At 45.5% G+C, this 13,067-nt stretch overlaps 1 protein-coding gene across 1 annotated transcript in view; it reads right to left on the bottom strand.

Annotated features, from left to right (window-relative positions):
* UNC93B1 (unc-93B1 regulator of TLR signaling) overlaps nt 1-13,067 on the bottom strand; it is a 235,955-nt gene that overhangs the window by 44,050 nt on the left and 178,838 nt on the right. Inside the window, exons 7-8 of the mRNA XM_078655492.1 lie at nt 11,370-11,463; nt 9,974-10,098 (exon numbers count right to left, since the gene is read on the bottom strand). Coding sequence (XP_078511618.1) covers nt 9,974-10,098; nt 11,370-11,463 — 219 coding nt within the window. The remainder of the gene's footprint in view (nt 1-9,973; nt 10,099-11,369; nt 11,464-13,067) is intronic.

Here is a 13,067-nt window from a genome sequence, read left to right on the forward strand (position 1 = left end):
GTCTGCCAATATTGTACACTAATTTTTATCTGTATTGATTACCTTGGTGCTAGCTTCTCACTCAGAAACAGACTGGCGTGTTTACATACAGAAAGAAGGATGAAAGGAGGAGCGTGGGATGAGATGAAAGGCTGCGCAGCGGCTGCCACGGCCTCCAGCAGACAGCCTTCTGACCTCGCAGCCGACAGCTCTGACGTGTCACCGCCTGACACTCATTTAATTAATATGACTGCAAATCAATGCCAATCTTGAATGTGCGATGCCCGGGGCTGCCGCGTGGCCCTGGCACACTCATCAGGCACGTGCCACAAGCCTCTCCTCTGGAAGGACGGGCTGACACCGCCACGCGCAGTGAAGGCATCAAACAGCGGGAATTATGGAAGTTACTTACCCGGGGGCAGTTATTTAACTAAACTTCATTACAATCAATTATATATTTCTGTTTCACAGCATTTCCTTTTTATTGCTAATTTTTTTGAAAACCAGTGCCAGTGTCAGGCGAGGAAGGGGCGGGGGGAGGGGTTTGCTACTGAAGGGTCAGGGGTCACGGGCAGCTTCCTCAAAGTCATGATCACGGTGGAGTTCATCAAAGCACAACCGATACCACTCTCCTTGTGCGGAAGGACGCATGGCTCTGGCACGAACATTCATCTATTTATTTGGTCTGCTTCCTTTGAAACCCCTCAGTGCCCCCTACAACAGGTCGATGGACTCATAGAGCTCCTTATAGGGGATTCTTCACCGCCTTACTGACAGATATCTAAGTTATGTGCAGATACGACCAGTGGAAGGCTGAGGGTGCCCCATATGCACCGGTTTCTGGCATTCCAGCCGTCTTCAGCCCGGCTTGCTTGAATCCAGTGGCAAAGTGAGCAAGGAACTCAACGTCTGAGCCTACCCTGCCAACTTATGGCGACAAAGCGGTACAAAAGGGGGTGGTGATGGACGCAGCATCTGAACCAATCAAACACTCACACTCAGTCAAAAGATCTGGGTTTAATCCATCACCGTTCTTTAGCCCACTCTGCCACCCCAGTTCAGACATGGCCATATGCAAATCAGCCTTGACCCTGTGCCTCATGGGAACAGTCCGGCCCGAACTGCCAAGCCATGTCTTCCCTGGACCGGAATCAAGCATCCTAGGACCGGTTTCTGGCTATCAGCCTTCGTCAGCCAGGATCGCTTGACTCCAGTGGCGTAGGTGTGGGTCAAATTATGCAGCAGGGTTGAATAAATTATGTGTCAAGAAACAACAAATTATGCGGCATTGTGTGGCACATTTTACTTCATTAGTTGGTATTTTCAAAATTTGTTAGCATAATCTGGGCATTAGTTGCACCTCATTGAACCAGTTTAACACCCAACCTTTGCAAAGGGCCTTTCACTGTTCTTCAACATATGTCGCTGCGTTTTTACTAACTTTTGAACAGTTTGAGCTAGAAACAAAATTCGTTTTTTTGTTAAAATCTGTAGATTATGTGTTAGATGATGGATTATGTGGCAAATGAGGGAAATCTATAGTTAAGCGAAAATTGCCACACCCGCCCAATCGCATATTTCCAGTGGCCCTGCCTGCCCAGAAGCGATCCTACTGCGAGGGCCGTCATCTGTCACAAACCTTGTGCCCCTCTTTTCCACGACAGGGGCTCTAGAATTGGTGCTGAATGAAACGGAACGGCTAGAATCCGATTTTCTGGGTTAGACGCCCTCTACAGCAAACGTCAACCCCCAAGAGTAGCTATATGAAATGCTTCTAACTTGGCACTTTGTACATGCAACCCTGAAAATCAATCCCAAATGAAAACCAATGCTAGGCAATAACTTGAAACACGCTGTGGCATAACTCGGGTTTCCTCTTAGGAGGTCATGCATTCTGGAGGAAAACTTGGAAAGTGAAAGTAACTGGGTGGTCAGATACTACAAAATGGAAATATCAAAGCATGTGAATCTTTTTAGCAAGAATTTCAACTGCTGGTGGACCAATGATGGAAGTACCTGCAACTGCTGTATTGTCTGAAAAGACATCCACTCCCATGAAGATCTGTACAAGCAGAATTTGCCTCTTCTCGCTGGCGCCACAATCATGGAAAGCTTCCCCATCCCACTATAAGGGTATTACGAAGAGTGCGGCAGGACAGGGTACAGACCTCATTCTTCGATGTTAGCCACCGGTTTGGGTGAATACTGCTAAACATTCTATGCGAAGCATGTGTATGAACAGCACACATGCCTCCAAACGGATTATATTACTTACCCTGTAAGCATCTGGTCTTGGCATGTAGAGCTATAGATTCACATGCGCCCTCCCTCCTCCTCGGACACCTGTGGTTGTTGCAGTTCTTATTATTTACATTGCATACGCATGGACAACTCTGTACTTCACTAACTTACTCCATTCTCACCCTCTTGTGGGAAAACAATCTAACAAAGTAGTCGATGCCAATGCGCACTATCACCGAATGGAGGAGTCACCTTACCTCATGACTGGGAAAGACTTCTTCGAAGAAATACAACTTGCAATCATCTGGACCCAACACTAGATGGCAGGAGTATGCAAAGGATGTGTTTCTACAGCTCTACATGCCTCAAACACAGTAGTTTCCCCAGGGCGTCTGTGAGTAGTATACTTCCCCTTGTATTTAAGGAAGGTGCCATTATAACACAATACTTTTCCGAGGCGTCTGTGAGCAGTACATCCCCTTGTATTTAAGTAAGGCACTAGTTCTTATCTGCAGATACACATAAAAGTCCTCAAGCTAGTTACTTGCCGAAGGGGATCTATTAATGCAGGAGGTGTTTTGTGTTCCCAGCTGTGGATTCTTCATAAGTTGCCTAACAGGTTCCATGTCTATGTCTGTGTGTGCTAATGCACTATACAATGGTGGGGTCTATCTTTAATGATGATTCTGAACCCAAATAGCCTATATTTTCATGCATAGGTTAGGTACTCCATATTCTAGTTTCATTTCCTGACAAGTGACCTTTCCCTTACCCTTCTAATTGGTTATCTTTGTCTTTTCTTTTGCCTTTTTAATTATCTGAGTGTTGACAAATGAAATGATCTATTAGGACATTATGCCAGATTTATACCTATGCTCTTTTATTCAACTTTATTGGCAGCCATCTTGACGGCAGTCCTTGTTAGAACCAGTGTCGCTCCGGGATATTGTTCAATGTTCTTCTTTAGCATGAAAGTGTCCACCTTTGTGTATTCTTGATGCCAAAGGTACACAAAAACGCCCCCTTCTTTCCCTGCCTTTCTTATATTTCCCATCCATTTTATATGAATTAGTACAACGAGACCAACCACCGGTGGGGATACCCAGGCGCTGAGTCGGGCAGGCCTGAGGTGGCAGGAGGAGACCATGCCTGTTCTGTCTGGAAGAGCCATGTCTTGAGGTTCCTTCAGAAGTCCATGAAGGAGGGGGAGGCTCTGAGGTGTTTCCGGAGGACGTTCCAGGTCTTGGCTGCAAGGTATGAGATGGACCATTCTTGGCTTCTGGTCTTCTTGATGCGAGGGAGGTTTACTCTTGCCAGAGACGAAGATCTAAGGTGTCTGGTGGGTTGGTAGAAGATGAAGCGGTGGTTTAAGGAAGCTGGACCGCTGTTGTGGAGCTTTGTAGGTGTGGGTGAGCAGTTTGAATTTAAATATTTCCTGGACTGGAAGCCAGTGGAGATTGTTGAGGTGTGGAGAAATGTAGTTATTTGCAGGATTTTCAGGATGAGTCTGGCGTAGCATTCTGGGTGGTTTGGAGTTAGCATAGGACATGGGCTGGGATTCTGATGTAAAGGTTATTTCTGTAATCAAGTCTGCTTGTGATACGAGCTTGGCTGACCGCTCATCTGGTGTTCAGTGGGACCCATTTGAAAAGCTTGCATAGCATTCACAGGACATGGAAGCATGATGAGGAGACGGAGTTGATCTGTCGGATCATGGAGAGGATGGTGTCCAGATGATCCAGATATTCCTAGCATGGTCTACAGGGGTGTGTGTGGGGGGCCAAGTTTGAAAGACCACCAAGAGGTGTCCCAGGAGAGGTGGTTGTCACCAAAGATTAGGATTTCGGTTTTGCCTGTGTTGAGCAGTTGTTTTTCATCCAAGAAGTGACGTTGCTCATGCAGTTGGCGACGTCTGCTCTCGTGGTGCTGGTTGAGTCGGTAAGAGAGAGGATGAGCTGTGTGTCATTGGCCTAGTATACTATGTTGATGCCATGGGCTCTGGTGATGTCTGCAAAAGGAGTCCTGTTGACGTTGAAGAGGGTTGAGCTAAGCAACGATCCTTGAGTGACTCCACAAAGGAGCTTTTTGGGATCTGAGGTGTAGCCGGAAAGTCTAACACATTGAGGGGCATATTACGAAGCAATAGCGATAATTATCGCTATGCATGGTTAGCGGCTGAAATTATATCGCCGCACTCCGACGATTTTTACCGCTGAGATACCTTGATATTATCAAGGTTTATCTCAAAAGCGGTAAAAATCGGCCGAAATGCATGAATATCGCTGTAAAGTCAGCGATATTCATGCATTACCGAGCAAATGCTCTTAGCCATGTTATCCACCTACTATTGGATAACATGGCTAAGAACTGCTCTGGGCAGGCGTTAGCTTTTGGAGATAATCGCGCTTAGCGCGATTATTTCCAAAAGTAGGTAATAGGAGATAGCGATGTTAGCTACAGTTTCCAGTCGCTAACATCTAGGCACGCCCACTTTGCATGTCATTAGTGATAAAATATCGCTGACATGCAAAGTGGGCCCCAAGATGATCGCTATCTCCTACTAGCTGTCAATAACTGGTGTTAGCGACAGCTAGGTAATAGGGCGATAAAATTATTGCCGCTTTAGCGGGAAAAATTCTCGCTAAAGCGGCGATAAGGCCCTTGGTAATATGCCCCTGAGTTCTGTTGTGAGGAAGGAGGATATCCACTTGGGGGCCGGTGTGCAGATACCCAAGTGCTTTAGCTTTCTCATGAGTAACTTGTGGGAAATAGTATCGAAAGCTGCGGAGAGTTCGAGCAGCAGGAGTGCAGCCATTTCACCTGGGTCGAGGATGTTTCTGATGTCATCATGGCTGCAATGAGAGCTGTCTATGTGCTGGGCTCGTTGTGAACACTTGATTGAGAGCTGCATAGGAGTTGATGGAGTTCTAGGTGGTCTGCAAGTTGGGGATGGATTGCTTGCTCCATGACTTTAGCTGGAAAAGGCAGTAGCGATATGGTTCTGTAGCTGCTGAGGGTGTTGGAGTTCGCTCTTGCTTTCTTCAATAAGGCGTTGACTTCTCCATATTTCCAACAAAACAGAAAGGTGGCAGTGGTTATGGAGGTGTTGAGGATAGCGGTGAGCATGGGGGCGATGATGGTTCTTCCAAGGTTGTATATGAAGTGGGGCATGGGTCTGAGAGTGCTTCTGAGTGGATGATATTCATCAGGGCAGTTGTATTTTCAGATCAAGAGGGGCTTCCAGTTGCTTAGTTGCTGTTTGGCAATAAAGGAGGTGTGTGGCTGGTCAGGGAAGTTAATATCAGTTTGCTGTGGGTCGAATGTGTTGTAGATCTTGGCGATCTTCTGCTCAAAGAATTTTAAGAGGTCGTAGCAGAGTGCTTAGGATGGTGTCGTTATTGGCAGCTGCAGGATTGGAGAACTCCTTAATGATGGTGAGGAGTTCTTTACCGTTGTTGGTGGTGGCTTTGAGTCTGAGATTTTGGGATCTTTTTCTTTGCATCTCATAGTTATTGGTGGTAGAGGTTGAGGGCGGCTTTGTAGGTGGATCATGTGATGGTGGTGTTTGGGTCGAGTCTCCATTTTCTCTGAAGTCATTTGCAGTGGTGCTTGTACTCCCTGAGGTCGCTTGTGTACCAGGTGGGTCGTTTGTTGTTTTTGTAGGTCTTGAATATGGTAGGAGAAGTAAAGTAGGTGCAGGCGGTGAACCATTTATTGAAGATCTTGGTGTCGACATCGAGGCTCCTGGTGTTGTTGGGTGGGGGTTCCTGTAGGGTCTTTGCCCAGTTTTCTTAGGATATTTTGCCCCGGTGTATTGATGGTGCTTTGGGTTTTTTTCTGGGGGGGCTTGTGGGTGGGCATCTTGAAGTGTATGATTTACTTGTTGGACCATGTGGGCAGGGTCGTTTGGGTGGTGATGATCCTGTGCTGGAGGAGAAATTAGGGTTGAGGGTGTAGCCTGCTTTGTGGGTTAGTCCTTGGATGACCTGTCGAGGAGGGCTGTGGAGTTAGCGTCTGTGATGTCTTCCACGTGGAAATTGAGGTTACCAAGGCGGATGTAGCTGGATGGAGAGGGGAGAGATGAAGTCTGCGATGTGGCTGCAGAATTCTACTCACGAGCCTGGGGGAAGGTAGGCAAGGGTTCCTTGAAGGGTGGCACTGTAATCCGTTCTTATTTTGAAGTGGAGGTGATCCATGAGGTTGGTGTCTGAGTCTGTGGAGGTGGTGCAGTCATTTTGTGTTTCTGTAGATGATCGCAATTCCTCCACCTGGTTTGTGAGTTTAGTCCTGGTGTATGGTTTTGTAGACAGGAGGGATAGCTGCAGCGATGTCTGTTGGACACTAGGTTGAGCCATGTTTTGGTCTGGAAGAGAAGGTCAGGTGTGTTGCTGTGGACGAGGCCCCAGATTTCGTTGGGGGTGCTTCCCGGGGCTTAAACGCTGAGGAGCATGGCATACTGTTGTTGTGGGGTGGTGGTGGTGGTGTGTGTCAGTTGTTTGGAGGGGGTGGTGTTTGTGTCTGAGGTGTCACAGGTGAGATTGCGATGGGTACAAGAGAAAGGTCCTACTGTGGTGCTAGGGGACATGCGGTAGCAGAGTGTTAGTCAGTGTCTGTTGTTGAGCTCACAGAGTATGGTGGAGTAGTAGTGGCAGCGTTTGTTGGATCTGGTGGCGGCTGGGCTGTGGTGTTGCATTGGATGGTTGTGGAGGCAGGGTTCCTGGTGCTGCTTGCATTTCAGGCATGGATGGTCGCACGTGGGCCTGCATTTGGTGCACCTTTGGCATGCCAGCAGAGCGCCCACTGCACGGAAGCACTGCAGCCAGCATTAAGTAGGTCCTGAGGTGGACGGGGTTAAAACACGGGCAATGGCGGTGTCACATGGTCAAAAAGTGGCAATTGGATCAGGCAGTAACAAGCAGGAACTGGAGGTCACTGGCAAGTGGCAAGCTACGTGAAAACTAGGGGTCCTATTCACAGAATGAACTTAAGACTCAATCCTAAACCTACTACTATTTTGGTATTCACAGAATGCACTTACTACTTTTGGCATTCACAGAATGAACAGACTACTTTTAGTATTCACAGAAGTTAGGATTTTGTCTTAGGTCTGTCTTAAGTCTGTCTTAAGTGTGTTTTAAGACAAACTTAAGACAAAATCCTAACTTCTGTGAATGCCAAAAGTAGTAAGTTCATTCTGTGAATGCCAAAAGTAGTAAGTGCATTCTGTGAATACCAAAATAGTAGTAGGTTTAGGATTGAGTCTTAAATTCATTCTGTGAATCGGGCCCTTGGTACCCAGGAGCATGCTGACCTCTTCTTCTCTCTAATTTTTATACTTACACCCCCTTTCCATACATCTCTTTTGCAGTAAATATTTCATTGTATTTGCCTTTTCTCATTCTATTCTCCCCCCACCCTTAATTTTATTTTACTCTTCTCTCGTATATGCCCAGCTATGCTGTTTGGCCTGAATCGGAGAGAAAAAATGGGTATATTTGGTATATGTGACTATGTAACATTTATCAATGTTCTTTCGTTAAAATTAGAACTGCAACCTTCAATATTTTGAATTGAAAGCTAAGGAGGAACTATTCCACAACAAGAAGCTGTTTGTGTTCCCGTGCAAAGGAGACAAGACCTAGAGTCTGTCTGGACTGTCCATAATGGGATGTGTCGAAGACTGGTTTGCATATAGTTTCTCCCACTCTGTGGTGCCATAATGGACAAAAAATGATGGAATGAAATGTGGCTCGGCGTAGATTAACTGAAGCTTTCGATCCATCAATCCCAATCTACGGACAATTCCCAGGTGTTACACTCTTGCCTGTCCAAAGTCCACTCTTGGATGGGGGATTCAGCATTAAAGCTGAATGGTTCAAAAACGGAGATAATGTTGATCGGACCGAAAAATCCCTCTCTCCCCTGTTCAGCCTGGCCCAGCTGCCTGGGATCCCCTCCCAAACCCAAGGCTGAGATCAAGAGCCTGGGTATTTGGCTGGAGCAAGACCTCTCCTTTAGGACCCAGGCCTCCAAACTAGCTGGTGTCTGCTTCGGCCTTCTCCGATCGGTACGCAAAGTGCTGCCTCTGATTCCTTTTCTATCTCGGAAGTTATTAATCCAGGGTCTGATCATGTCCAGGTTAGATTTCAGCAATGCGATCTACCTAGGTGCCCCTGAGATTACTCTGAACAAACTTCAGCAAGTTCAAAATGCGGCAGCCCGAATGCTTCATAACATCCCCATGTCACGATCGGCTAAACCAGCATTGAAGGCGCTACACTGGCTGCCAGTACGAGAGAGGGTGAAATTCAAATCCCTCTGCCTTGCTCACAAAATCTTGCAAGGTAAAGGCCCACCCGCCCTTCAAAAGATGGTGATCCCCTACAAAGCCAGTAGAACTTTACGCTCGGACCAACAACATCTTATCGTTGTCCCTAGGGTCAAAAAGGCCCGATCAGGAGGAAGGAGATTCTCCGTTAATGTCGCAACCCTTTGGAACTCACTTCCCCTTGCTCTACGCTCTGAGCCTTGTCTCCTACGCTTTCGAAAACATTTGAAAACCTTCCTCTTCTGCTAAACTTTTCTGCCCCTGTTCCTGTCTGTATTGTTACTCTGTTTGGCGAAGCGCTGGGATGCTCCTGGGTAACCATGCGCTGTACAAAACCGTTTAATAATAATAATAATAATTTTGATTTCTACAGGGAGAGACCATAAGTGCCACGGGTATTTCCAGACGTGGGGCCCGTACTTCACTGTGCCACAGAATTCAAGCGAGGCCTGAGTGATGAAGGCCACTTGTCTGGAGATACTTGCGTTCCCATGCAGAGGAGACATGGCCTAGTATTTTGGGCAGGACTTGTGCCTTTTGTAGTATGGCCAAGAACGCTTAGCATCTGGTGGTCCCTGTCTGTAGTGGCACACTCTGCAAAGAAACAGTCCTAAAGTAAATACCAGCAGCTGAGAGTAATTCAAGCATTTGACACCACTCACATTTTTGCTTTCTTTCCTCATGTATCTCTGTAACTCACTGAGTCAGTCACTGCGAACGTATGATGTTACAACGCATACATTTACAACGCATGCCTTTACAACGCAGTTTTTACATCACAACATCCTTACAACGCATACATTTTCATCGCATACCACTACAACTATTTTTTTTTAACTACATTTACAACGCATTCCATTACATAGCATTATACCTTTACAACGCATACCATTACATTGCATTTAAGGTAAGGGTTGTGTAGTGTAGGGGTAAACATTACTATTCTAACTCCAGGGGGTGCAACAGTAGGGTAAAGTGTTGGATAGTGTAGGGGTACTATGTATTGTAATGGTATGCGTTGTAATGATATGCGATGTATTGCCTGCGTTGTAGTGACATGCGATGTAGTGTCATGCCTTGCAGTGACATGCAATGTAATGGACGCATTGTAGTGACATGCGTTGTAAAGGATTTTGCGATGTAATGAATGCGTTGTAAATGTAGTGCGATGTAATGGCTGCGTTGTTAAGGTTGTTTCCCGTCAGTGAAGCTGGTAAGAGGAGCCTCTTGTTATTCACCATCTTCCTCACCACATATTAAAACCCATACACGCTTTGTAGTTTTATATGCTCTCTCAGATATCAACCATTGGGCCAGGGTCCTGCACTGTGCTCAGTTCACACACCCTTCCTCACATTCATCCCTTGCCTCTGCAGGGCTCAGGGTGTGATGTGTTCTCAGCTGGACTCAGGGGATGGGCCTTACCAGCAGCATGGAAATAAAAGCCACAGCCATCAGGACACTCTCCACCACGATGAGGTCCCGGCTCGGGGGTAGAGTGAGCAGCACTGTCTTGTTGAAGCCTTTCAGGATCCCAATGCTATCCCCACCTGTGGAGAGAGACAGAGGGAGTTGAAAGAGAAAAGCAGAGGAGAGAGAAGAGAGAAAGAGAGGGAGAAAGAGAACCAAGATTAATGCTATTACATTGTAGTATTGACTCAAGGACATCTACAGATGGAATAAATCTGTTGACAGTATCCGGAGAGTGGCGACAACAGGCAGAGAGTAGGAATATCAGCCATTGACTGGTGTAGGAGCACTGACCATAGCGAATGGTGTAGACCGGTGTTTCCCATACTGTGGGTAGTGATCATTTTTAGTGGGTCTTGAAAGCCCAAGAAATAATTAAAAATGCCTTTAGACTCTGTATTTAGCTTGTCACATTTGCTGCAATTCCAAGACAGAGGTCAAATGTCAGGCTATGTCTTTTGACGAATTGCTGCTTATGTTTTTAACACGGGGATTGTTGTTACAAACTCCTCCCACTTTGTCAGAGAAAGAAAAGTAAAGTGAATTATGTGACAATCTTGCTGTGGAACAGACAGTGTGAGCAGAATAGTTGTAGGATGTCATTTTTTTGTAACACACAACAAAATGTAAATACTTCAAAGCAAATGAAGACACTTTACTTGGTGATGCACAAATGATAAATATTCACTAAAACCCGGTTTTCACACATCATTTGTGTGCAATGTGGCTTTACCAGTTAAATTGTATATCTGTGCAAGTGTAGTGGCCATTTCAATAAAAAATGAATTGTCTGTTAATGACAGTGCTCTGCCACATGATGCTTCATGGCCATTAAAGCCAAATGGGCCGCAAAAGTTGGTGGTTTTAAAAAGTGAGTTGTGATTCTAAAACGTTTAGGAAGCACTGGTGTATTCACTTGCCAACAACAGGGCCCATTTAGTAATGCTTGTAACGGGTTGGGTTTAACCCCTTCCATTCGCGCGAAATATCCGCGCTGTGCGGGAGTTTTCATTAGTGGGTAGGGATTCAGACGGCCGGGGTCCATTCTGTGCACATGCCCACCATGACGCGTGACGGTGCCTGGCCGTCACGAGCATACAGGGGGTTAATAGTGCTGGCAGTGAGGACGAAGGTGTAGGAAAGTGAACTATGGGAATGGTAAACGAGCGTCGACAGTGGGGGATAGTGTTGGCATGTTGATTAAGCGGGCAGGGGTGCGACATTAGGAATTGTGTCGGAAGCGAGATATGGAGTTGATGAAAGAGCGCTGTTCCAAAGAGAGGTGGTCTATGCACACTGTCTGATGGAAGAGAACTGTAAGTGTATATCCAGTACAAGATCATTCACTCACCACAAACCTTTACTTCAGCTAACGTATGATTCCGGGGGAAGATGAATTTTCGCAGGAAAATGGCTGTGGGCATTTCAGCCAAAATAAAGCTCAGCTGTTAAGAAACAGGGAGATAAGTCATCATGTAAAGAAACAGGGAGATATGTCAGGCTGTAAACAAACAGGGAGATAAGTCAGGGTGTAAAGAAACAGTGAGGTAAGTCAGGGTGTAAAGAAACAGGGAGATAAGTCAGGCTGTAAAGAATCAGGGAGATAAGTCAAGATGTAAAGAAACAGGGAGATAAGTCAGGATGTAAACAAACAGGGAGATAAGTCAGGGTGTAAAGAAACAGTGAGGTAAGTCAGGGTGTAAAGAAACAGGGAGATAAGTCAGGCGGTAAAGAAAGAGTGAGATAAGTCATCATGTAAAGAAACAGGGAGATATGTCAGGCTGTAAACAAACGGAGATAAGTCAGGCTGTAAAGAAACAGTGAGGTAAGTCAGGGTGTAAAGAAACAGGGAGATAAGTCAGGCTGTAAAGAAACAGGGAGATAAGTCAGGATGTAAAGAAACAGGGAGATAAGTCATCATGTAAAGAAACAGGGAGATAAGTCAGGATGTAAAGAAACAGGGAGATAAGTCATCGTGTAAAGAAACAGGGAGATATGTCAGGCTGTAAACAAACGGAGATAAGTCAGGCTGTAAAGAAACAGTGAGGTAAGTCAGGGTGTAAAGAAACAGGCAGATAAGTCAGGCTGTAAAGAAACAGGGAGATAAGTCAGGATGTAAAGAAACAGGGAGATAAGTCATCATGTAAAGAAACAGGGAGATAAGTCAGGATGTAAAGAAACAGGGAGATAAGTCATCATGTAATCGCTGATGACATTACTGCCTGGAACGAGAACGCGGCCCTCAACTATGACACTCGGCGAAGGCACTCCAAGTCTTCAATGCCCCTAGGTTACATAACCCGCTGAAAATCTCTGTCCATGCTCAATACCATCACTGTATTTTTGATCTTTTGCAGTACGACTGTTGTAAAGCGCTCCAATACCCTCGGGTCTGGCCAGCGCTATATAAAACTTCAGAATAAATATATAAATAAGTATTCCTAATGATATACTATAAAACCCTTGGTTTTAATCAAAGAAAAACACTGCAGCACACAGGCCCGGTATCCAGCAGCATCATAAGCAGTAGCAGCCATAAGCACAGCGCAAACAGCAGCAGTTCAAGACAGCCCAGTTATGTTTTTTTATCCAGGTACATACTATAGCTTTTACATTATTTTTGGGAAGGCCGGGATTAAAAACCAACAAGCCTCTTCACAAAGGTAAATTTACATCCAAAATATACGTATACATATACTCCTTATCCTAAGTGACAATGTACGCTATTATACTTTACCAATTCTAGATTTATGCCTAAGTTTAGGCTTACAAGTATCACCCAAAATATTATATTTATTATATAATAATAATTTTAACATTATTTCCTACGGGGTGTTATATTACGTCACTGTCTCCATTAATTGCAATGGGAGTGTGTTGCAATACCTGGCCCTGTCCTTGGATGGAGCTAGACTTACTCAAAGGCTGGGCTGGAGAACGTTTGCTACTGTTGTGTGACCTTTAGGGCTGTAGTAACATTGGAAGTATAGTTTGTGAATAGCAAAGGTCTTACTCTTTGTGGGTGGATGTTTGTATTAGCATGTCCTCC

This window comes from Lissotriton helveticus, chromosome 1_1, assembly GCF_964261635.1.
Source record: "Lissotriton helveticus chromosome 1_1, aLisHel1.1, whole genome shotgun sequence".
NCBI classification, from domain to species: Eukaryota; Metazoa; Chordata; class Amphibia; order Caudata; family Salamandridae; genus Lissotriton; species Lissotriton helveticus.